The sequence below is a fragment of the Vulpes lagopus genome, chromosome 3 (assembly GCF_018345385.1).
Source record: "Vulpes lagopus strain Blue_001 chromosome 3, ASM1834538v1, whole genome shotgun sequence".
In the NCBI taxonomy this organism is placed as follows: domain Eukaryota; kingdom Metazoa; phylum Chordata; class Mammalia; order Carnivora; family Canidae; genus Vulpes; species Vulpes lagopus.
This window is the reverse complement of record NC_054826.1, coordinates 17,803,403-17,827,587: the sequence shown is the minus strand read 5'-3', so window position 1 is coordinate 17,827,587 and position 24,185 is coordinate 17,803,403. Positions and strand designations below refer to the sequence as shown.

At 43.4% G+C, this 24,185-nt stretch overlaps 1 protein-coding gene across 1 annotated transcript in view; it reads right to left on the bottom strand.

Moving 5' to 3' along the window:
* EGFLAM (EGF like, fibronectin type III and laminin G domains) overlaps positions 1–23,982 on the bottom strand; it is a 183,458-nt gene extending 159,476 nt beyond the window's left edge. The window contains exon 1 of the mRNA XM_041750439.1: positions 23,242–23,982. Coding sequence (XP_041606373.1) covers positions 23,242–23,338 — 97 coding nt within the window. The 5' untranslated portion in view covers positions 23,339–23,982. The remainder of the gene's footprint in view (positions 1–23,241) is intronic.
* Between the last annotated feature and the right edge of the window lie 203 nt (positions 23,983–24,185).

The following is a 24,185-nucleotide window of genomic DNA, read 5'->3' as shown; positions in this document are numbered from 1 at the left end:
AAGCAAGAAGAATCTGCAGGGATCCCTGGGTGGCGCAGCGGTTTGGCGCTTGTCTTTGGCCCAGGGCGCGATCCTGGAGACCCGGGATCGAATCCCACATCAGGCTCCCGGTGCATGGAGCCTGCTTCTCCCTCTGCCTGTGTCTCTCTGCCTCTCTCTCTCTCTCTGTGTGACTATCATAAATAAATAAAAATTAAAAAAAAAAAAAAAAAAGAAGAAGAATCTGCAAGTAAGGGAGGAGAGAAAAAGAATTAAAGATGGCTCCAGAGATACAAGTTTGGAACACTGAGAGGAAGATAGTGCCATAGAAGAAAAAGGCAATCCAGAAGAAAAGTGGTTTGGATGAGGCATGAGTTTAAAGGGGTTCTACTTCTTATCACTGATAGCTTGCTATCCCCTCTCCCCACAGGGGACTCCTGGGATTGGGGGTTAATAATGAGGTGGACCACATGGGGTTTCCCTAAAGTTACAGTCATGGAATGCGTGGTGATCATGGATCCAATCATAGGACAGAACAGTGGGATAGCTTGTACCTGGGGGCCCCTGCCTTCTGACCTGGTGCTCTTCTTACTGAGCAAAACTGCCCCAGTACTGAAGAAATAGCACACATCTGGTCTACGCAACCAGATGAGGAGTTGCTCAACAATGAAGTTAATTTAATATTGTCTAGACAACTGAAGTATGTAACTCATTAGGAAAGTAAAGCAAATATTTGTCATCTTTTTCCTTCTTATAGTGGGAGACCGTTTTACCACAACAAAAATTAGCACTCGAGTTGTCCTCAGCTTCACTATGTAACTGGAGAACACCACTTTCTCCCCAAGAATGAATAGAAGTCCTGTATTTTCTCAATCTATGAACCAAAGTCTCAAGAACTCAAAAGCCCACTGTCAAACCTTAAATATAGACTACTCAAGATTCTTTGATATTATAAAACTTTATAAAATTATTTAGGGTTTTTTGGGGGGTTGTTTTGTTTTGGTTTTTTAGTTAAAGTACAATTGTGAGATAAGAGCTTTCTATTTAACCGGAAATTGAGAATAAAAATATGCATAATAGATAATATCAAACTGGAGATCCTTTCTTTCCCAGCAATACGTTTTTTCCATTTTCCAGTTTTAAAAATGACCATCTTTCCTTCACAATAGTTACAGCTATTTTACTAATTATACTGAAACTGCCAGAGGATGTCAGGAAAATTGGGTAATACAATAAAACAGCCTTATCATATATTTAAGCCCTTTTATCTTTAACAGGTTTTTTTAAACTGCAGACCTGTGCACTGAATTTTCATTTATATATGTAAAAATACATTAATAAAGCTCTATATTAAGAAGTTACACTGAAAAAGCAGTTCATAATGTACCTTTCAGCTTTATAATTAGTTCTGTAATCTGTAATCAGATGATTTAAATCTCATAGAGTTAAATTACAAACTAAGTAATTTCTATTTCCAACAGGAATCATTATATCTTTGGAATTTTGCAAAGCGTTAATGAGTTTTAGAGAAATTATTATATTTCTTATTCACTTTATTCCCAGCAGTTAGCACAATACCTGGCATATGGTACTTGCTAAATAAACAATTGGTGAATGAATAAATGAATATGTAATCATAAATAAGTGATTAGCAAAAGCGCATTCATTTGTCATTGTCCCCATTCAGGGCATGAAAGATACTCACTTCCAAGTCTCAACTCGGAGCACTGATCCATTGCTTTCTGATTGGTTGGGCGTCCACTCTGACTAGGTGGCTTCTTTGCCTTGTGGGTTAGTAAATGGCAATGTGTGATAAAGTGCAAAGCCTGCTAATCTGAGTCAGAAAATGTAGGATCTGGTTGTTCACATGCATAAAGGAAATCTTCACTAAACCTACGGCAAATTAGGCTCTGTACTAGGCACATCGAACACATCCTAGAACCTAACTCATGAAACTCCAAAATGTAAATGATTTATCCCCATTTTACACATGAAAAAAACAAACAAACAAACGAACAAACAAAAACAGTTCACAAAGATTAAGAAACTTGACCAAAGTCACAGATGTAGGAGGCAGGATTGAAAAATTACTTTGACTCCAAAATCTACCACCGGTAGCAATACTAACAATATGACAAGAGTTCTGCAAATTGCCCTGGAGGAACAGAAGAAAATGGCAAGAAAAGCTCTAGCCCAGCCTTGGTTTGGTTCAAATTCCAGATCAGCTACTCTACTTCCTCTTGCCTTAGTCTCCTCGTTGGGAAGATGGTCATGGAGTAAGATCTACCTCAAAGGGATGTTAAAAGGAATAAAAGTGTAATTATTTCTAAGCACTTGAAATAATAGTTGGCATGTAGTAAAGCTATATCAATGTTAAAGCTTTTTAAAAATCATGAAATAGGGGTACTTGGGTGGCTCAGTCGGTTAACCATCTACTTTGGGATCAGATCATGATCCCTGGGGGTCCTGGGATTGAGCCCATCATCAGGCTCCTGGCTAGTGGTTCTCCCTCTCCTTCTGACCCTCTCCCCTGCTTGTGCTCTATCTCTCTCTCTAAAATAAATAAATTTTAATGATGCCTGAGTGGCTCCTCAGTTGAGTGCCTGCCTTTGGCCCAGGGCGTGATCCCGAATTCCTAGGATCTAGTTCCACATTGGGCTCCCTGCTTCTCCCTCTGCCTGTGTCTCTGCCTCTCTCTCTCTCTCTATCTCTCATGAATAAATAAAATCTTAAAAAATAATAATAAATAAAAATTTTTAAATCTTTTAAAAATTAAAATTATGAAATAGTTTACCAATCACTATATTTCTTTTACGTTTGTGTGTCATTACAGAAGACACAGGTTTTATGAACAATTGAAAGGTTATTCACTGAAAACAATTTCATTGATTTGAACACCACCAAGCCAAAGTTAGTTGATAATTTCATCAGGGTTTGGCAGAAGCTTGTGTACAGCCTACTGTGAAGAAATTACCTGTGCAAAATATGAGTGTGAACAAGAGGGCAGGATTTAACAAACCAATACCAACAACTTTTTAAAGAACTGTGAGCAAAAGAAAGTGTACGTAAGTTATTTCTGGAGTCCATTCCCTCTGCAAAGCATACTGCTGCTGACTGCTGCCTGTGCCTTGGACAGGCTTGGGTCCCGAAAGGTTCCCGCCCCCCCCCCCCCCCCCCCCCCCCCCGGGCCCGGGGCCCCCCCCCCCCCCCCCCCCCCCCCCCCCCCCCCCCCGCCGCAGCTGAGTGGTGTGCTTACCAGGACTCAGCTATAAGGGGTTCCCAGTTGTTATTTTGATCACATGATCTTTCCTTTTGTCAATGGATGAAATACAAGTACAAGAAAGGGGGATCCCTGGGTGGCTCAGCGGTTTAGCCCCTGCCTTTGGCCCAGGGCGTGATCCTGGAGTCTCAGGATCGAGTCCCGTGTCAGGTTCCTGGCATGCAGCCTGCTTCTCCCTCTGCCTATATGTCTGCCTCTCTCTGTGTGTCTCTCATGAATAAATAAATAAAATCTTTTAAAAAAATAAAGAAGTGCTTTTAGAGATCACCCATGGCCTTCCTTCAAGTCCCTGGCCTTTATTGGAGGATCTGACCTTCAGTGTAGGATTCTGGCCTTCACTGTAGGATAGAATAGTGAAGCCCCCAAATGCTCCTCAATGTCCATTTCTCCACTTGTTGCAAGCACTTGAAAGGGCTATACATCTCTGCCATGTGACTACCTGTGGCCAGGGACAGCGAGTGAAAGCTAGTATGGCACACTGAACAGTTGTCACTATGAGGTCCTCCAGGACCCTCTTCCTGCTGCATCAGAATATTTAAACAGAAATGATGGAATTCTAAATAGATAGTAGAGCTTGGGTCGCAGAGTGAAGATGCTGCGGAGAGCAGCCCCCCACCACCCCGCCGCAATCTATGATGACCATGTCACATAAACGCCAAACGAATTTTATTTTAAGCTCCTGGGATTTTCTGATTATTTGTTATGGCTGCCTAACCTAAGTCACCCTGACTGATACAACTGGGAAGAAGGCAGAAAGACTGAGGCAAGGTAATTTGAAGTCTATAGCAGGCGTCCAGGAAAAAGGAAATAAGACCTAGAAACTGGAATGCAAGGGAGGGAAATGAAGGAGTAATTCCCAAGCAAGAAGAATCTGCAGGGATCCCTGGGTGGCGCAGCGGTTTGGCGCTTGTCTTTGGCCCAGGGCGCGATCCTGGAGACCCGGGATCGAATCCCACATCAGGCTCCCGGTGCATGGAGCCTGCTTCTCCCTCTGCCTGTGTCTCTGCCTCTCTCTCTCTCTGTGTGACTATCATAAATAAATAAAAATTAAAAAAAAAAAAAAAAAAGAAGAAGAATCTGCAAGTAAGGGAGGAGAGAAAAAGAATTAAAGATGGCTCCAGAGATACAAGTTTGGAACACTGAGAGGAAGATAGTGCCATAGAAGAAAAAGGCAATCCAGAAGAAAAGTGGTTTGGATGAGGCATGAGTTTAAAGGGGTTCTACTTCTTATCACTGATAGCTTGCTATCCCCTCTCCCCACAGGGGACTCCTGGGATTGGGGGTTAATAATGAGGTGGACCACATGGGGTTTCCCTAAAGTTACAGTCATGGAATGCGTGGTGATCATGGATCCAATCATAGGACAGAACAGTGGGATAGCTTGTACCTGGGGGCCCCTGCCTTCTGACCTGGTGCTCTTCTTACTGAGCAAAACTGCCCCAGTACTGAAGAAATAGCACACATCTGGTCTACGCAACCAGATGAGGAGTTGCTCAACAATGAAGTTAATTTAATATTGTCTAGACAACTGAAGTATGTAACTCATTAGGAAAGTAAAGCAAATATTTGTCATCTTTTTCCTTCTTATAGTGGGAGACCGTTTTACCACAACAAAAATTAGCACTCGAGTTGTCCTCAGCTTCACTATGTAACTGGAGAACACCACTTTCTCCCCAAGAATGAATAGAAGTCCTGTATTTTCTCAATCTATGAACCAAAGTCTCAAGAACTCAAAAGCCCACTGTCAAACCTTAAATATAGACTACTCAAGATTCTTTGATATTATAAAACTTTATAAAATTATTTAGGGTTTTTTGGGGGGTTGTTTTGTTTTGGTTTTTTAGTTAAAGTACAATTGTGAGATAAGAGCTTTCTATTTAACCGGAAATTGAGAATAAAAATATGCATAATAGATAATATCAAACTGGAGATCCTTTCTTTCCCAGCAATACGTTTTTTCCATTTTCCAGTTTTAAAAATGACCATCTTTCCTTCACAATAGTTACAGCTATTTTACTAATTATACTGAAACTGCCAGAGGATGTCAGGAAAATTGGGTAATACAATAAAACAGCCTTATCATATATTTAAGCCCTTTTATCTTTAACAGGTTTTTTTAAACTGCAGACCTGTGCACTGAATTTTCATTTATATATGTAAAAATACATTAATAAAGCTCTATATTAAGAAGTTACACTGAAAAAGCAGTTCATAATGTACCTTTCAGCTTTATAATTAGTTCTGTAATCTGTAATCAGATGATTTAAATCTCATAGAGTTAAATTACAAACTAAGTAATTTCTATTTCCAACAGGAATCATTATATCTTTGGAATTTTGCAAAGCGTTAATGAGTTTTAGAGAAATTATTATATTTCTTATTCACTTTATTCCCAGCAGTTAGCACAATACCTGGCATATGGTACTTGCTAAATAAACAATTGGTGAATGAATAAATGAATATGTAATCATAAATAAGTGATTAGCAAAAGCACATTCATTTGTCATTGTCCCCATTCAGGGCATGAAAGATACTCACTTCCAAGTCTCAACTCGGAGCACTGATCCATTGCTTTCTGATTGGTTGGGCGTCCACTCTGACTAGGTGGCTTCTTTGCCTTGTGGGTTATTAAATGGCAATGTGTGATAAAGTGCAAAGCCTGCTAATCTGAGTCAGAAAATGTAGGATCTGGTTGTTCACATGCATAAAGGAAATCTTCACTAAACCTACGGCAAATTAGGCTCTGTACTAGGCACATCGAACACATCCTAGAACCTAACTCATGAAACTCCAAAATGTAAATGATTTATCCCCATTTTACACATGAAAAAAACAAACAAACAAACGAACAAACAAAAACAGTTCACAAAGATTAAGAAACTTGACCAAAGTCACAGATGTAGGAGGCAGGATTGAAAAATTACTTTGACTCCAAAATCTACCACCGGTAGCAATACTAACAATATGACAAGAGTTTTGCAAATTGCCCTGGAGGAACAGAAGAAAATGGCAAGAAAAGCTCTAGCCCAGCCTTGGTTTGGTTCAAATTCCAGATCAGCTACTCTACTTCCTCTTGCCTTAGTCTCCTCGTTGGGAAGATGGTCATGGAGTAAGATCTACCTCAAAGGGATGTTAAAAGGAATAAAAGTGTAATTATTTCTAAGCACTTGAAATAATAGTTGGCATGTAGTAAAGCTATATCAATGTTAAAGCTTTTTAAAAATCATGAAATAGGGGTACTTGGGTGGCTCAGTCGGTTAACCATCTACTTTGGGATCAGATCATGATCCCTGGGGGTCCTGGGATTGAGCCCATCATCAGGCTCCTGGCTAGTGGTTCTCCCTCTCCTTCTGACCCTCTCCCCTGCTTGTGCTCTATCTCTCTCTCTAAAATAAATAAATTTTAATGATGCCTGAGTGGCTCCTCAGTTGAGTGCCTGCCTTTGGCCCAGGGCGTGATCCCGAATTCCTAGGATCTAGTTCCACATTGGGCTCCCTGCTTCTCCCTCTGCCTGTGTCTCTGCCTCTCTCTCTCTCTCTATCTCTCATGAATAAATAAAATCTTAAAAAATAATAATAAATAAAAATTTTTAAATCTTTTAAAAATTAAAATTATGAAATAGTTTACCAATCACTATATTTCTTTTACGTTTGTGTGTCATTACAGAAGACACAGGTTTTATGAACAATTGAAAGGTTATTCACTGAAAACAATTTCATTGATTTGAACACCACCAAGCCAAAGTTAGTTGATAATTTCATCAGGGTTTGGCAGAAGCTTGTGTACAGCCTACTGTGAAGAAATTACCTGTGCAAAATATGAGTGTGAACAAGAGGGCAGGATTTAACAAACCAATACCAACAACTTTTTAAAGAACTGTGAGCAAAAGAAAGTGTACGTAAGTTATTTCTGGAGTCCATTCCCTCTGCAAAGCATACTGCTGCTGACTGCTGCCTGTGCCTTGGACAGGCTTGGGTCCCGAAAGGTTCCCGCCCCCCCCCCCCCCCCCCCCCCCCCCCCCCCCCCCGCCCCGCCGCAGCTGAGTGGTGTGCTTACCAGGACTCAGCTATAAGGGTTCCCAGTTGTTATTTTGATCACATGATCTTTCCTTTTGTCAATGGATGAAATACAAGTACAAGAAAGGGGATCCCTGGGTGGCTCAGCGGTTTAGCCCCTGCCTTTGGCCCAGGGCGTGATCCTGGAGTCTCAGGATCGAGTCCCGTGTCAGGTTCCTGGCATGCAGCCTGCTTCTCCCTCTGCCTCTGTCTCTGTCTGCCTCTCTCTCTCTCTCTCTCTCTATGTCTATCATGAACAAATAAATAAATAAATCTTAAAAAAAAATAAGTACAAGAAAAAGTTGTTTTTGTAAAAGCTAGATTGACCGCTTTGGGCTAACTCAATAAAGGTGATTCTAAGCAACATTGCTGCAACTCTAAAAGACTGGAAAATCTATTGGTTGATAACTCAATTGTCTCAGGATTACTTACAATCAGAGTAAGACCCCCACACCCATCTGAGGCTAACTGCCCTCAGCTTGCTCTAACAGCCAGCATATGTTTTAAGCACTATAATAGCCCCATCTTTGTTGGTGTTTGGGATTGAATCAAGTTATCTGCCAGAAAACAATACACTTTCAGCAACAAAAGACAATGTTAATGAATAAAGACACCATAGGGGGAGTATACAAAAGACAGCAGCAGAGCTGCTGACCTCTACTACTTGAAGGCTTAGAGCTGACCAGAATTCCAGTATGATATGGCCCTCACTTGTTTTATAAATAAAGCTTTGTTAAAACACAGTCACATACATTTCTCTATATATTGCCTATGGCTATATTTGCTTTATAATACCAGGCTGGGTAGTTGCAATATAGACCCAACAACAACAACAACCCTAAATATTTACTATTTAATCCTTTACAGAAAAAGTTTTCTAATCTGGTTCTTAAGGATCAATTCTTGACTAGGCAGTGCTCTACAAGGTATGACGGTAACTGTGTTTTCTAAAGATGTTCTGGAATTTTGCCATCATGGATTAATTCCTCAAGGTTATCCCCAATAATGAGAGACAAGCCAAGTGATTAAGCCACTGACACTGTTTCATGACACAAATTTCTCCTCAATTTCCCCCTCAGGGTGCCTCCTGGAAGGATTCACTCAAGAGCATGCTACGAAGACAATTCCAGATGGACATTCTGATCCCGTACAAAGTTACTCTTTTCTCTGCCTTGATACCCCTATCTACCTCCCTGTGGGTCCCAGTGGCTTAGAAAAGGGCGCCTTTCACAGATACTATAGTTTGGAGCTAACCAGGAGGAGCCAAGAAGGCAGCTTGGGCCATGACTTGACAAGCAGGAGCAAACTTTTTACAGGTCATTTGTTTTTCTGGATATGGCACTGTCTTAAGCATGACTTGAGGGCTCATTACCTCTAAACATACAAGCAAAACCACTTTTGAAGGGAAGTAAGAGATAGTCAATGGAAACAGAAGTTGTACATGAGTCTCTGCCTACCCCTGTGGTCATGGAGGCGGTGGGTCTAGCAGACAAAGCCTTGTGCCACAGGTCAAAAGATTTGGGTCCTAGTGCTCATTCTGCCACTAACGAGATGCATGACCCTATGCAAGTGACTTATCTTCACTAGACAGGGTTAGACGTTGGTCCCTTCTTGTGCTAAAAGTCAGGGTTTCTATGATGCCAGTCAGTGCTTAGTATCTAGCAAGCACTATATAAATGTTAGCAATTGCTACGTTTTGTGAAGGCACAATGCATGCCTTTGAAGGTAAAAGAGGATTTATCCCCATTGTAACAATCAACAACCTAGAAGCAAATTCTAAACAACAGAGCACACCCAGAAGCAATGAAGACTCTAACTCCTTTTGCCTTCTCAATTAGCATAGGTTTTGTTTTGTTTTTTGGGGTTTTTCTTGTTTTTGTTTTTATTGGTGGTTATGGGGGGGGGGTGTTCTCTGATCTAAAAACGAAGTGCAGTCACCCTTCCTGAATACTTCCAACTGAAGAACTGATTGAATCATAAGCCTATATTTTATATAGCAGTGTAGAGATGCCCCCTCCCTGCCTCCCAAAAATCATAGTACAGATTAGGGCTAAGATTTTGAGTTTTTAAACATCTCCTGCTTTCTCATAATGTATATGAACCTCTTGTGGGGGGCAGGGAAGGGGGTGTCAGTCATGAGTTTCCAAATAAAATTCATCAGTTATGGGTGTAGAAGAATTGTTAGTATCCACCATAATTCCTCCAGCCTCACCACGTCAGAGCTGGCCAGCCCACGTCCAGCTCCCAATCTCTGCAACTTTTTGCCAGAGAGTTTCTCAGAAGACACAGAAATCTGCTCTGCCCACCAGCCTGGCAGGCTGGAAGTGTTGGGGGAATGAGCGCCCTCCTGGCAGCTGCCCTTCCCCAGTGACTATAAAATTGGTGTGAACATCCCCACTCCTTCACCTCCCTCAGGGAGGACAGCTCTGAACCACGTGTTCTGTAACATTGCCTTGGGTTTCTCCTGAGATTAAGCTCTATCATCCACAGTGTGTAACCCACTCAACAAGAAAACCTTCAGGCACTGCCTGCCTTCTCAGTGAACTCCCTGTCTCACTCCCCTAAGCTCCCATTTTCTGTTTATGTTTTGTTCAGTTTATCTCTCAAATAAACTATTTTTATTCAAATTTGTTTTAGTCTGTTACTGGGGAATCCAAACCGAGACAATGGATGTAACCTAATTAAGTCCTTTAAATTTGAATAATAAGCATTTTCAACTCTAATCTAAGAGTTCATCTCTAAGATATTCATAGCCAAGGAATCAGAATGGAGTCTAAAAAAATATCAAAAGCCCAAAAAAAAAAAAGCAACAAACCTAACTGAAGTGGGAGAAAGTCCGAGCTTCCCATGGCCTCTTCCCTTGAGGTCAAATTCATGGAGTTACAAGGGCTTAGTTTTGGTTCACGGTGACTTTCTCAAGAAATGAAGAACTATCTTCCCTTCATTTGATATGTGTTCTAGAAAGTTCTGGGTTTCCAGGACTTCTATTAGGAGTCCTGGATATCACTGAGATCATTTCTCAACTCTACACAGCGGTGGATAGGTTGGTCTCAATGTGCTCTTATCCTAAGCGGCCAGCAGATCTGGGCCCAGAGAACAAGCTCATCGTCAAAAGCTCAAGGTTCCTGTTGTTCTTGTCATGAATTTACAACCGGCATCTTTAAGCTATATCAGACCTGATCCTCAGAGAGTCCTGAACGCAAGGTAAACATAAATCAAAACCTTATAGTTATGCGGAAGGAGGAAAATTGTAGAAATAGGCCATGTATTACAAGGTAGTAGCACCAAAGGTATCAATCAAGGTCCCAGCAGGAAGAAGAATTTACTTAATTAAAAAAGGTTTTAATTAAAAGACTTCTTACAGAGGTATGAGCTGCTTTAAGGGACAGTGAGGGATATTGAAGGCAATCCAGAGATCAGCACTGGTAAGATGTTGCCACTACCCCCAGGGCAGAAAGAGCAACCAGATTATGTTACTGGAGTAGGCCTGAGTTGGAAGCCTTGGAAGGGCAGGAGCAGAGATCATAGAGAAAGACAGTAGTAAAGCAGGAGGAATCAGGGAAGGAATACACCAGCTCCTCTCCTCTGCTCCCTTTGACCTTCCAGTCTCCCATTGGCTGAACCCACAAGAAGCCAAGGGCACAGCAATCTGAGTGATCCCGCAAGGCGGCCAAGGAGGCAAGGTGCAGGGCAGAGAAGAGAGGGAGTAAGTATGGGGTGAGGTGCAGGACAAAGGTAAGAAAACCCTATGGGCAGGTGGTACAGAGCTGAAGATGTTGGAATCTCGGCCTTCACAGGTAAAACTTTGCAGTCATTTCATGTGCTTCCTTAATACTCAGTTCACCATTTCCATCCCTTTATTATGAAAATATTCAAACATACAAAAAGTAAAAGGGTTTTAGAGTAAACGCACATCTACTCTCCACATGGGTTCTATCACTGGCATTTTACTACTTGCTTTATCATGTGTTGTATATGTACCTAGCCCTGTCTCCATCCATCAGGAAATCTATTTTTTATGTATTTCAAAGTAACATCAGGACACTTGTCCCTAAATATTTCAGCAGCAAATCATTTACTGAGTTCAATTTTAATTGCTATTATAATGCAGCTTATTTTCAGCTCTTCTCTCTATATACACAGATACATATTATAGATGTAATATATACAGTCAATCGGTGAGTGAGTCAGTCAACTGGTTGCTTTCAGTTGGGTTGCCCAGGACATTCATTTCATCAAGAATGCCAGTCCGTACAAAACAAAGACTGGAGAAACCTTTGCAAACACTCCAGCTTGTGGTTGCTTTACCTTCCAGGGATTACAGAATTGATCTTTGTAAGCAAGCCAGGGGTCAGCGCAATAAAACTGAGGAGGAATGTCGGAGAACTTGAGTACTGTTTTCCTCCCGACCTCACAGTCAGATCTCATTACGAGAGAGGGACTGGCTTCATCCCTTCTTATGCAACCTGACCTTTTCAATCATATGGCCAGTGCCATTGCCCACACAGCCTCATTTTCCTTTGGTTTTAAAGACAGATGGGGGAAGGAGGGGAATTGAACATTAGACTGTTAACTCCTCCTCCCCCACTATCTTTTGATGTACGAGTAAAGGGTATTACTGCCTTTGCTTCATAACCTCCCAAGACATGATAAAACACAGATCTGAGGCAACCCTGCATGTTACTTCAAACCCTATGTGTTCTTCACATATTGAAAATGACACATTTCACAGTATGGACTCGATCGGACGCTCCTTATAAACCTACAATTCCAATAGCCTTTGGTAGCACGTACGTAGGACGTAAATTACAATACTGCTGCGGCCTGAGTCCTGAGAGATTTCCTTCTCTAAATCACACCACAGTGTGGGTTTTCAAATGTCTGCTCAGGTGGAGCAAAAGTGTTGGCACATCGAAGCAACACCTTTCCTGTATTGTGCTGGAGGGAGGAAATGAATTCGGGAGCTGGGAGCAGAATCAAATTAATCATATGATCTTAAAACATATTTGCCCACAACAAGGCCATCACTTTCCATTCCATAGCTGCCTAGGGAAGGTCAGCTGCATGCAAACCACTCCACCAGGCAATGGAGGGGACCCACAGGTGAAGACGTCATAGTGCTTTCCTTGACAAAGCTACAAATCTAATCGAAGGCATGAGTCAGGCAAACCAATAACACAATACAAGGGAGAATGGGAGAAATCACAAATGGGGCTCCTGGCCGGGAGGGCACATGAAGACTTCACAGAACAGGGGGCAATTGAGCCATGCTTTGAAGGGTCATTGCATTTCCCTGGGCCAGAGATGAGGGAAGGATATTCCAAGGGGGCAGGTCAACATGCCCACAGACTCATATTGGGAAAGTGAAGAGGCAGTCTACGGAATAGCAAATAATCTAGTTTGGTTGGAATACAGGTTGTGTATTCAGTGAGAAGACAGGAAAAGTAAGTTGGAGCCATATTGTGACAGACCTGGGAAGCTCAGCTTTAGAGCTGGGAAGGCAGCAGGAGCCATAAAAGAATATTAAACACAAGAGCGACAGGATTAGAACTGCATTTTAGGAAGATTATTCCAACGGAGAGTATGGTTGACTCAAAATGGGGAGAGAATACACATCATAGAAATAGCACCTTTTATATTTATGCTCTTAATACCACAGTAAAGAAGGGAGCTAAGGAAATTTCTTTATATTCTGACTGCAAATAACCTCCTTTTGGGTAAGGAACCATACAGCTGATACAGGAAAATCTGTTACTACTACAGTGGCTATATATAATCTTGATATATGATCTTGATTCTTTCTTCTTAGTTTTACACAAATGAATTTTGGCTATTTTTATTAAACTCTAAGGCTGATTCCAGATCTTTCATCAATAACATGAACTTTATGGCCAATCTAGATACCAAAAGTCACCATCTAACAATATAAACTCCAAAAATCTATAATATAAAATTAAGGAAATGAAATTATTTTCAATTCCATTTTCATGGGAACCTAAACTCAATTATACATTTGTGTCAATGTTGTCTATATTTGAGACTATTTCAAGTATGAAAAAGCTACCATCTCTACCACTATATAAACTCTATAAACCGTAATGAATCTAATTAATATAGACTAGCTTTGGAGTACAATTATTACCAAATGTTTAAGTGCTTTCCTAGGTGCATTTCTGGAAATCATATTATCTCATTTATTTATCACACAAAATCTATGTGATAAGTATTACAAGTCTTAACTTTCAGAGGGAAATCTAAGGCATAAAGAGATTAAGTATTCTATCTGGGGTCAGACAGCCATAAATTTTCAAACTAAGATTCAAACCCAGTTCTGTTTATTGGATTCTTGCTACAATTCCTCCAAGTTAAAGAGATGTGTGTTATGTGTGTAGATTGTGACCAGAGCCCATCAATTACTTTCAAGTAGCTATCAGCAGAATGCTTCTTTTTTTCAAATTAATGATGTATTTGTTTAACTGTACTAATTAGGAACTCCTAGAATATCAAAGAGATGTTTAGGAAACCAACAGAAAGCCTTGAGACTTGAATGATAAACCTTAAATTTGCCAAACTGAAGGTCTAGCAAACCTCATTTGCCACTAAAGAAGATGGCTAAATAGTAGAGGAATGGAAAGTTTCAAGGCCCTGATGAGTCCTCTGGGTGGTCCCTGGGACTCCAAAAGGGTCTTCTTTCTATAGGAGACATCTAGGGGGATTCTGGAGCTGTCCTCCAGCAACTACAGTTGCTTCTCAATTGCAAACAGCCCCTCAGTTGACATGTACTTTGCAAAATGCACACTAACCAGCCATGCGTATGAATGAAAGCAGTACCAGTTCATTCTACGTAGTGTCCTACGACAGGCATGGAGCCTCCATAAGTAAAGAGTGGCAAATCTTGTTGGTAAGTTTCCTCCCGCCCACAATGCTAGACTCAGGTATGTGGCAGTGATCATGATCTTAGCCATTAGCCACAGGAACACCTCTGGATTGATGGGAAACAACAAGGGCTAGGGATTGGACAACTTAGGTTCATGTCCTGGCTCTGCCTACTTCCTCTTTGCTAAGTCATCTGCTCCTGACTTCCCAGTAGGGTGAGGGTTACAAGATCAAATGAGATAATTTCTATGAAGGTGTTTTGAGATATACAGTGGTTTAACCCAATGTATCAATTTACTTTTGTTGGGATCAGTCCACACCATCTTCAGCCCCTATCAAAGCAGGCTGTGGTGTCTAAAAACTGATTTTTATATTTTAAGAGGCATATCTCACTGAATATATTATCCTACCATGAATAGTCCTTTTTGTTATGGGACACAAATAGAAGGAGCTTCCAGAAAACTATAGGGAAAATAACTGGAGTTCTAGCTGATGCGCCTTAGGAATTCACTCTATCTAACCAACTGGATAGTTATTTTACTTTTTAAAAGGGATTAATTTTACCTTTTTGTTAAATGGAGCAAATAAGTAGCAACAGATAGCATGTATTCACATAATCATATACATATTTTTGCATCCTGCTGCAAACCAATCTAAGTCAATTTGACTGCTCAGTTTTCAGGATCTTTTGTTAAATTATGATTGTTTCCAACACATGAAGAGGTGGCAACTATCTGCTTTTCAACCAGGTTGTACACTATAATGAATGCAAATTCTAGACCAAATTCTGCACTCACACAAATATTCATTGGCAAAGGTCACAAAAATTCTCATAAACTTACTCTTTTAACATCCCTTGTCTATGGGTTTAGGAATTCCAAAGCACTCCATCAGAAACTACCCACCACATCTGGTCACTTTCTTCCTGTGTACATAAGCAAACTACGTTTCCTGGCCTCCTGACCATTAGGTTGGGCCCATGTGACCATGTTCTGGCCCAGCAAAGAAAAATTTCTCATGCTAGCTTTCTTTCTCTTTATCTTCCATGACATCTTGGAAGCCCATTTTAAAGAGGATGGTATTACAAGATAGAGGTTGCAAAGAATGACTCAAGCTTTCAAGTCATCATTTGAAGGAGAGCAGTCTAAGAGAGCTGCCCAACAAGGAATATTCACTCTGACTTAGAATCAATGAAAAATAAATTTCATGTCAAGCTCCTTAGATTTGGAGTTGTTTGTTATAGCAGCCAGACCTTGCTGAGGCCGATACATCAATATTCTAATGGCAGAGACAGCAAATCAGTTAGGGGGAACAGGCAAATGAGTCCACTATTGATCAAAATGCAGAAGTGAGTGGAGCTTGAGCCTAACTCCAAAGCAGCTTGACTGTTGGATTCACTGGTTCTTATTCTTTGTCTACACCAAAATAGAGGGATATTACTCACATATCTCACCAATGAAAACTTTATTTCTAACAGCGCTTCTGCTAATTAAAAACCATCTAGCCTGGATGTATGCTAACATTTATTTTCATTTATTTTCCAAGCCACCTCTCAGAGTGGACTTTACAGTGTACATTCAACGGGTAGCTAACTAGCTCTGGAATGTGGATTTCTGGCTAGCACAGAGATAAAGCTCATAATATTTGACCACTGCTATGGCACAGTTACTGAGAGATTAAAATGGATATAAACTCGTACACAGGAATGGCACCTTCTATGCTGGATTACTTCGAGTGTTAATTGAGTACCCTTAGGGTAGAGACTAAAGTAATTTACACAATGACTGTTTATACTGAAGTATTTTAAAAATAAATTACAAGCAATATAACAGGCATCTAATTCACAGCCATCATCCATTTTATTTATTTCTCTGCTCACTCTAAGAATTACGAGCAAAGGATCATGGGACCTATTCCTAAGTGTAAAATTAGATCGATAAAATTAGCCATCTGTCCAAGGAAGGCTCTAAACTCAGGTTGTATTTAAGTATTATGTTTCCAATTGCCCAGATGTTACAGAAAAGTGCCTGCTGATACAACTCCTTTTGCACAATGTAAACCATTAACTGGCTAATATAAACTTATTGCACCAAGAAAAATAAATAGCATTAACATTGCATTAAATCTGATTCGGGATCTTGGGTGCCCTGTCAGCAAACACAAGTGTTAAGATTTAAATTGCTCGGGATTTGCGGAGTCAGAGGAAGAAAGAATCTTCAAGTGTCTTTAGGGGAGTGAGGAGGAAGGGACTGGGAATGAGATGAAAGCTTCAGGAGGCATATTCTTGGTTGGTCGGGTTGGTTATGGTAATAGTAGTCACCATGATTACTGTTGAATGATAATATCCTATCTTTGTGTAGTGCTTCAGCTCTTTCAAGCACTAGCCTGCTTTATTTCCTTTGATTCTTAAAATAAGCTGGTGGGGTTATCTGGGACAAGTGGGGGGTTTCACAGCTGAGGAAATGCAAGAATCCTTAAGGAAAGAAGAGCCAATGGCCTCTAACATTCCACGTCACTGGTAGTGGCTCATCAATTACTCCAATATACTGATCAATCAAACCTGAATCATTTCTTAGCTCTCAAGCTTCACGGAGATTTCCACCGACTCCCAGTCATGCATCAGTCTGGGTAATTCGCTTTCAGGAACAGCTGCTCCCCTTCCACCACCACACCCTGCAAAACCTCCCCAAGACTATTACCAGGCAAAAATTGTCCACCACCTTTGGGGGTACTCTTTCCCCAGGGAATCCATTCCAGCAAGTGGAAACCACATTTTTCAAACCAAAAATCAAGGCATGTGGTCAACCAGAGTGTCCTTCTGACTTGCCAATTAATTTACCTGAAAACTTTTATGACTCTGTACAAATTAAATCACGTTATTAATTATACATTAATATGTATGGAAAAGGAACACAAAATCCTAAGTGTCTGTGTTTTTTGTCATGTCTGGAACATATCCTTTCAGTCACGCATATTCACTGTTATTTTCTTCTGTCTAGATTAAACAATCCCAGTTCCATAAACATTGCTTTCCAGCCTCAGGCTTCTGTGCCTTTGAAATGGCTTTGGTACATGTCAGGGGTGCCTGGGTGGCTCGGTCAGGTTAGTGTCTGCCTTTGGCTCAGATCATGATTCCTGCGTCCTGCAATTGAGCCCCATATTGGGCTCCCTGCTCAGTGGGGAGTCTGCTTCTCTCTCTCCCTCTAACCCCTCCCCACTTGTTGTCGCTCTTCAAATAAATATTTTTTAAAAAACAAAACTAACTAACTAAATACTTTGGCACATGTCTTGCCCCACTTAATCCTGTGGCAACCTTACATGGCAGGTTCTTTCCTCATCCCATTTTTACAGATGAGGACGTGGAGACCACAGAGCTAACATAACTTGCCTTACATCATCAAGGCACTAAATAAAAACAGTGTCAGAACTTGAACCCAAATCTGTCAAATATTAAAGTCTGTGCTCTCACCCAAGAAGAAACCAGACTTGGAGGCTGAATGAACAGATGGGGGGTGGGAGGGTAGAGTGGGTCTGAGGGAAATGAGGGCGGAGGATTGGTTTTACACAGTTCCACGAGGCTGCCTGTTAGTGCTGCTGCAGGCTTTCCCTCCTTTGTGCGGCCATCTCTCAATGAACAGGTTGGGCAGGGTGGTGGGGGGGGGGGGGGTGGAGTGGAGGAGGAGAAGGGCTTGCCCAGAAGAGGTGTCATTCAGCCACCTTCAGAAGATCACAGGTCCCAATTCCAACCTTTGGAAGACCTGGGGAGCCTAACATTACAATACAGTTCCAGAGCTATGAGTTGCTGTTGCCCACCCCACGTGGTGTGGACGAAGGAAGCAAGGGAAGACTGTAGGTGTCCCACAGAGTATCTGAGAAGGTCGGGAGGAGAGGGAGGCTGACAGGAGCCTAAACTCTCTTTGGTCAAAGTGTAGACTGCAAATCACCTCATCAAGTCCCTGAGTTCTTATTAAAAAGGCAGGTACGCCTATGACATACTCCAAGAACTTTCATCCCCTTGAAAGTTCAGGAATTACTTGCCTGGGTCAGAGGCCTGAGATCCCCTGTAGTCAGATCTGCTCTGAACCAGCTCTGAAAAGTGTGTCCTCTGCTGGCAGCTATTTTACTTGACTTTCACCTGTGTCCCCAGCTCCCCCATCCCCTCCCCCAACCATGTGAGATTGGTGTGTGTGGGGGGGGGGTTGTCTAAGAGGCAAACATATTTCAGTTCATTTCAGGAGGCTGAAGCCAGACTCGGGTCTTTCTTCAAAAGGGGAGTGGAATCAAAGCTGGGCTTGGGGATTTCAGCTACAAATGGCCATTTAGGCTCTCTAGTATCTTTTCCTCTTTTCTATCCCTGAAAATAGCAGGAACACTTCCAATATCTGCAGTTTGACATGCTGTGACCAAAATAAGTGGCAAGAGTCCTGACCAGCTCCAGAGCTTTTCTGCTGCAACCATAACATCACATCATTCATTGAATCGATTGGGAGAAACCCATCTTGCTGGCTGAGTGGGTGAGGTGGGAAGATGCAGGATATCCACAGGACCACCCTGTGAAAGTTGAGGTCCCACTGTAGTCTCTCAGACACCAGAGTCTCTGTCTTCCAGACATCTAGCTCTGCAGGACTGGGTCACTTTGAGCTAGACAGATGGACAACTACTCCCAAAAGAATTCTAAGGTTATTAAAGTCCTTGGGCTCAGGGTAAGAAACACAAAGCAAAAAAAAAAAAAAAAAAAAAAACCACCACTCAGCTCCTTGCTGGCCAAGTCACTCTTCCATGAGAAAGAATTCTGAGAAACAAGTACTGCCTCATGTTATACAACATTTACCCCCGACCATGACCTCTCTGTCCTTCTACCTCACAGAGAATCCAAGGAGACAGAGAGAGAGAGAGAGAGAGGAGAGGGAGGCTTCTTTTAGGGATTAGATACGCTATAGAAACAAACAGGAAGGTTGGAGAGCTGATGAAATGGAGCAGAGAAAATATTTCTGCTACATTGTTTGGACTGCATGGACACCAGTAGTTAGGTGCTGGGGATATATATATATATATGGCCCTCATGGAGGGATATATGTATGGCCTTTATGAGCTCCAGTGTTCCCCAAGAAGCAAGACAATCTGGATCGTGTTGTAGTACTTCGGGTTGGAAAGGGAGAAGGAGGCACATACAAAAGAGATGAGCCCCCCAAAATACATGCTTTGGGAAGAGGATGTACATGAGAGCTGTGAGGACATAACCAAGGCCCTTGTGACCAGCACGTTGTTCGGGTTGCCACATAGGAAGCAGAACAGGAGGGCCAATGAGCCTTACTATAGCAACAGCAGAGGCCACCTAGAGGCTCATGGATTCACCACCATCAACGAGCAAGATACACTGCCCGCCAGCTAACTCTGCTCTTCCAGACTTCTGTTTTTTCTATCTGGGTTTCTCTGGATCTTCCTCCTAGTCCAGTTTTATGGGTAAGGAAGTGCTGAGGGAGTGGAAAGGAAAAGATTAGAAACTTACATCTCCCTAAAGATGGTTGTGGAATCCCAGCTCTTCTAGGGAAGACCTACAGTTCCCAACCCTGACCTGGCCTGGTCTCACAGCCCCCACGCAAACTGGAAAGACAGGAGGGAAGGCAGGGCCCTCATGCTGTCCTCCAGCCCCTCTCTCTGTGCCAGAGAGTGAAGGAACACCACGAAGTTACCAATCTGCCTGGGGAGCGTGTGTGTGGCTGGAAGTGTGCTGGTTCCAGCACGTGTGTCTGGATTCCTGCTTCCAGTTTCCTGCTTCATCAGACACATGGCAGTCTTTCCCCTGCTTCCTGGGGAGATCTGAATAAGGGAGAAGTAACCACTCAGGAGGGCCTGGGTACTAGCTCTGATGTTAAGTAGGACAAGTCTCTTAATCGCCCTCAGCTCCGTTGTCAGATGAGGCCTTTTCACTTCCTTCCAGGTCTCTGATTCTAATTTGTAATCTGAAAAGGAACGAAGGATATGCGATGTTTCCATGCCATGAAGACCCCGGGTGATGATGGTGTCCTCTACCCTACCTATTTTCAGAAGCCTCTTTTTCTACCTCCAGGTACTTGGATGGATCCTCTGGCCTTCACTAGACTTAGCACCCAGGAGTTCAACAAGAGAAAGGAAGCGGTTCATCAACCTATAAGGTTACACCCCCTAATTCTTATAGATGAGGTCAGTAGACAATGGCTTCCAGAACTCCATCTCAGTATCATTCACACTCTGTTATCTTTGAAGACCTGGGCACGATCTCCTGTACCAACATTTAACGGCATGGAACAGGCTCTGCACACACAGCAGCAGGGATAATGCCCTCCACCTGGCTCTTCCACGGGAGCTCCCCTGCTCAGCCAGGAGGGAGATGCCCTCCAGGACAGGTCTGCTAATAGGACCACTAAGGACTCCCTTCCTGGTCCTGAATATCATGGACCGAATCCCATTCCACCACTTACTAGTTATGTGACCTTGGAGGAGATATTTAATCTCTCAGAGTCACAATTTCATCTTCAGTTAAACAGGGGTAATAATAGTACCCATCTCAAAGAGCTGCTGGGTTGATTAAATATCAGTATGTGCCAAGTTTTTAGGGCAGTGTAGCAAGTACTTAATTAGAGTTCGTTATTATTATTTAATTTGACTTAAGAGCTGTCATTTCCTGTTAGTCTCAACGAATGCAGAGGATTCTTTATTAATGCTCAATGGCAGAAGATGAACTGTCTTGGGGTGGAGGGAAAGGTTGCCTATTTCGGACCCAAATTAAACTCACCATTGAAGCTGCTGGTTTTTTTTTTCCCACCAGAGCTAGGTGGGGATGGGGAATTTTCAGGCTGATTTTGAATCCAAGACTCCTCCATCTTTTAGGAGTGTTAGGAGACACATAGGATCATCCAAAGAAAACAGGACTGTTCCAGTACGCCTACATGGTGGCCAAACTACCTTCAAATATTGTTCACAAACCAATTTCTAGAGAAAACGAGGTACAAAGAAACTCCTATATGGATCCTAGCAGGATTTGCTGGTGTCTAGGGAAGATTATAAATTAGCTGGTTGCCATTCACATCAGAGCCAAGCAGGGCACATTCAGTTTTTAATCTGGACCAATTTTCCGGATCAAAAACTAGTCTTTCCAAAGGATGTAAATGAGCCCAGGAGGAAATTTTCCCCCTGAAGTTTATGAAGTAGCTGTCATTTTAATCTGAGCAGCTTTCCAACCTAAAAACCAGTGTCTGGATAAAATTATAAAGTAATGAAAAGCTCTTCTAGACTGAACCTAGTCCAAACACCCCTTCCACCTCAAATGTGATGTACTTAATATGCCAAAATATTTAAAAGGTAGAGTTTCCACTATCAAAACCCTATCCATGCTTCAGATAAAACCAAAGAGGCCAAGATGGCATTTCATGGCATGAGTATCAGAATGAGACCCTGAATGAACCAGGTCGAAAGTATTTTTAGGAGGGAAGCTACAAAAAATAAAAAAGGAAATATGGTGAACCATATGAGCAGTTTTATACAGTAGGCTTTTGTGAAATGCTTTTTTAAAATGGATTGAAATCTATCCTTAAAAGAATATTACATACACTGCTTAAGTTTAGGAACTGTAGATACAACCAGGCATCATTCAAAAATTCTGACTAAATGATTTTATGTGAATAAACCCACAAAATACAATTGATCATGATGTGCTTCTCTTACGGAGGAAAAGTTAGAAAGAAGCCCTTCACTGAAATCCTTGAAGATGTGTCTATGCATGCATGTAAGAGAAACAATTTAATAGAATATTTCCTTGGAGTGCTGCTATCATCTCCAAAACGAACTGAACAGTGGCTATAGAACAGCTCATAATTTAAGTGTGTTGCAGATTATGATAATGACTAAATTTCAAGTCAGGTAGCAACAGATACAGCTTGAAGAGTGAGTGTGTCCCCCAGAGCTGGAAAGCAACAAGTCATATTTCCAAATGAAGGTATCCTTGAGCAGTGAAAATATTTAAGCATCCATATGGGAACCTGCCAAGATTATTTTCCTCACCCTCTGATAAATTTCCCCTGGTTCGTCTCTTTCTTTTAGAATCGCTATTTGTGAAGATAAACTGTACTTTCTGCAGAGTTTTGCAGACTGCGTTCAAATAAAGTCGTATTGTTTTCCATTGTTCGTAAGACGTAATTAATCCCATAAGACAACCTCGCTTACAAAGTAAATTAAAAAACAAAACCAGAAAACAGGAAAAACACAGATTTTTCCAGAATTCAAAATACCAGTCTCAGCAAAGTAGGATGAAAAGCACTACTGGGGCAACGACGTTTAGAACTTCATTGTTTAGAACACTATGCTTTGAATAAGGTCACAGCCCAGACCAAATCAAAGTAGACAAAAATACATCAACAACTTTTACCTGTGTACCTAGAGGAAATGCAACGGACTGTGTTTCCAGGGCTCCCCAATTCTTTGTAATAAGCCTACACGGCACATCTTTGTTTAAATGGCCCAGCAAAGACAGACACGAGTGAAATTCACCTCCAGGGCACCCCCGTGGGCGAAAATGGCCCCAGAGTGGAGAGCATCCACCCTGAAGAGCCGGAGCCACATCCCTACAGCCGCCGAGGCAGGACCAGGGATGGGCACGGGGACCTCCAGGCAAATCTTCACTCGACAGGAAATGGCTGGGCTCTGGACAATATGAATTCAATAAAGATGTTTGGAGACGCCGGGGGAGCTGCTCGAGGTCTTCCGCACGGTTGCAGTCCTCAGTGATTGAGACCGCATGACGCGGGCCCTACTCTCCGCTCTCCGCGGTCAAGCGCGCAGCCCTCCACCTCTACTGTGTCTGGAAAAGGGATTATTCTTTTTAACAAACAAACGTCCCTGGAACCGCCTGAGCTGGGGGCAGGGCGAGGTTCGCGTCTGCTCTCCGCTCGGGCAAGGAGGAGCCCAGTCACCCTGCCGCGGGCGCGCGAGGGGCGGTGCGCCGCCGGCTGGGCGCCCCGCGGGGACCGGGCCGGGCGCTCGGGGCCTGGGGACCCCCGCGCGCCGGCGCCTTACCTGGCTTTCGGAGAGCCGCTCGGAGCGACGCTGCGCGGGGTCCGAGGCTGGAAGCCAGGAGCAAGAGCCGGAGCAGGACGCCTCGGATCAAATCCATTGCACCGCGGGCGCCTGCAAAGTTTCACCAAGTCCCGGGCGCGCGGGGAAAGGGCGTCTCCCGGGGGAGGGGGCGCGGCCCCGCGGGTCCCCGCGAGCCGGGAGCGGAGGCGCAGGGCTGAGGGCGCTGGCCCAGGACCCCCGGGGAGCGCGCCGAGGCAGGGCAGCCGCCGGGAGTGAAGTCGTCCTGGAGCCGCGGCGTCTTGGAGGTGGGGGGAGGCGGGGGCGGCGAAGGAAGCCGACGGGGAGGGCCCGGCTGGCCGTGGGAGGGAGGGAGGCTTGACCCGCCCGGGGATGGAATTACAATCGCGTGGGAGTGAGGGGGGCAGGCCCGGCGACCGCGGACTCCTCGCCCACCTCTGGGGCTGCCGGCCCGCTCATCGCGCTCCAGCGACCCCCGGCTCAGCCCTCCCCGCTGGCGACCCAGATGGGGACGCTGGAGGGGCCCGACCTCAGCCACTGAGAGGCGCAGGGCGCGAGTCAGGGGAGACAGTCCAGGACCCTCTGCGGTGGTCCTGAGCCCGGAATCCTGCGGCGCTGCCCCCTCCCCCGGCTCCACCCGCCTCCAGCCGCGCCCCCCGCCCAGGTCACCTCCACCCAGCTTGGGGACTTTTTCCTGACACCTCCAAAGGTCGCCCGGGTCTGTCCAGCGCACTTGGGCGGAGGGAGGGCGTCTGCGGTTGGCAAGCGGGGGAGGATAAGAGGAAGAGGGGGCGGGGCCGGCCGAGTCTGGGGCGCTAAGAAGATAAATGGGATTTAAGGCGCGCAGATGGAGAGCAGAGGCCCCGCCACTCCTCTAGAAACGCGGGGTGGAGATTAGGGCCCCGACGCGGGGGAGCGGGGACCCC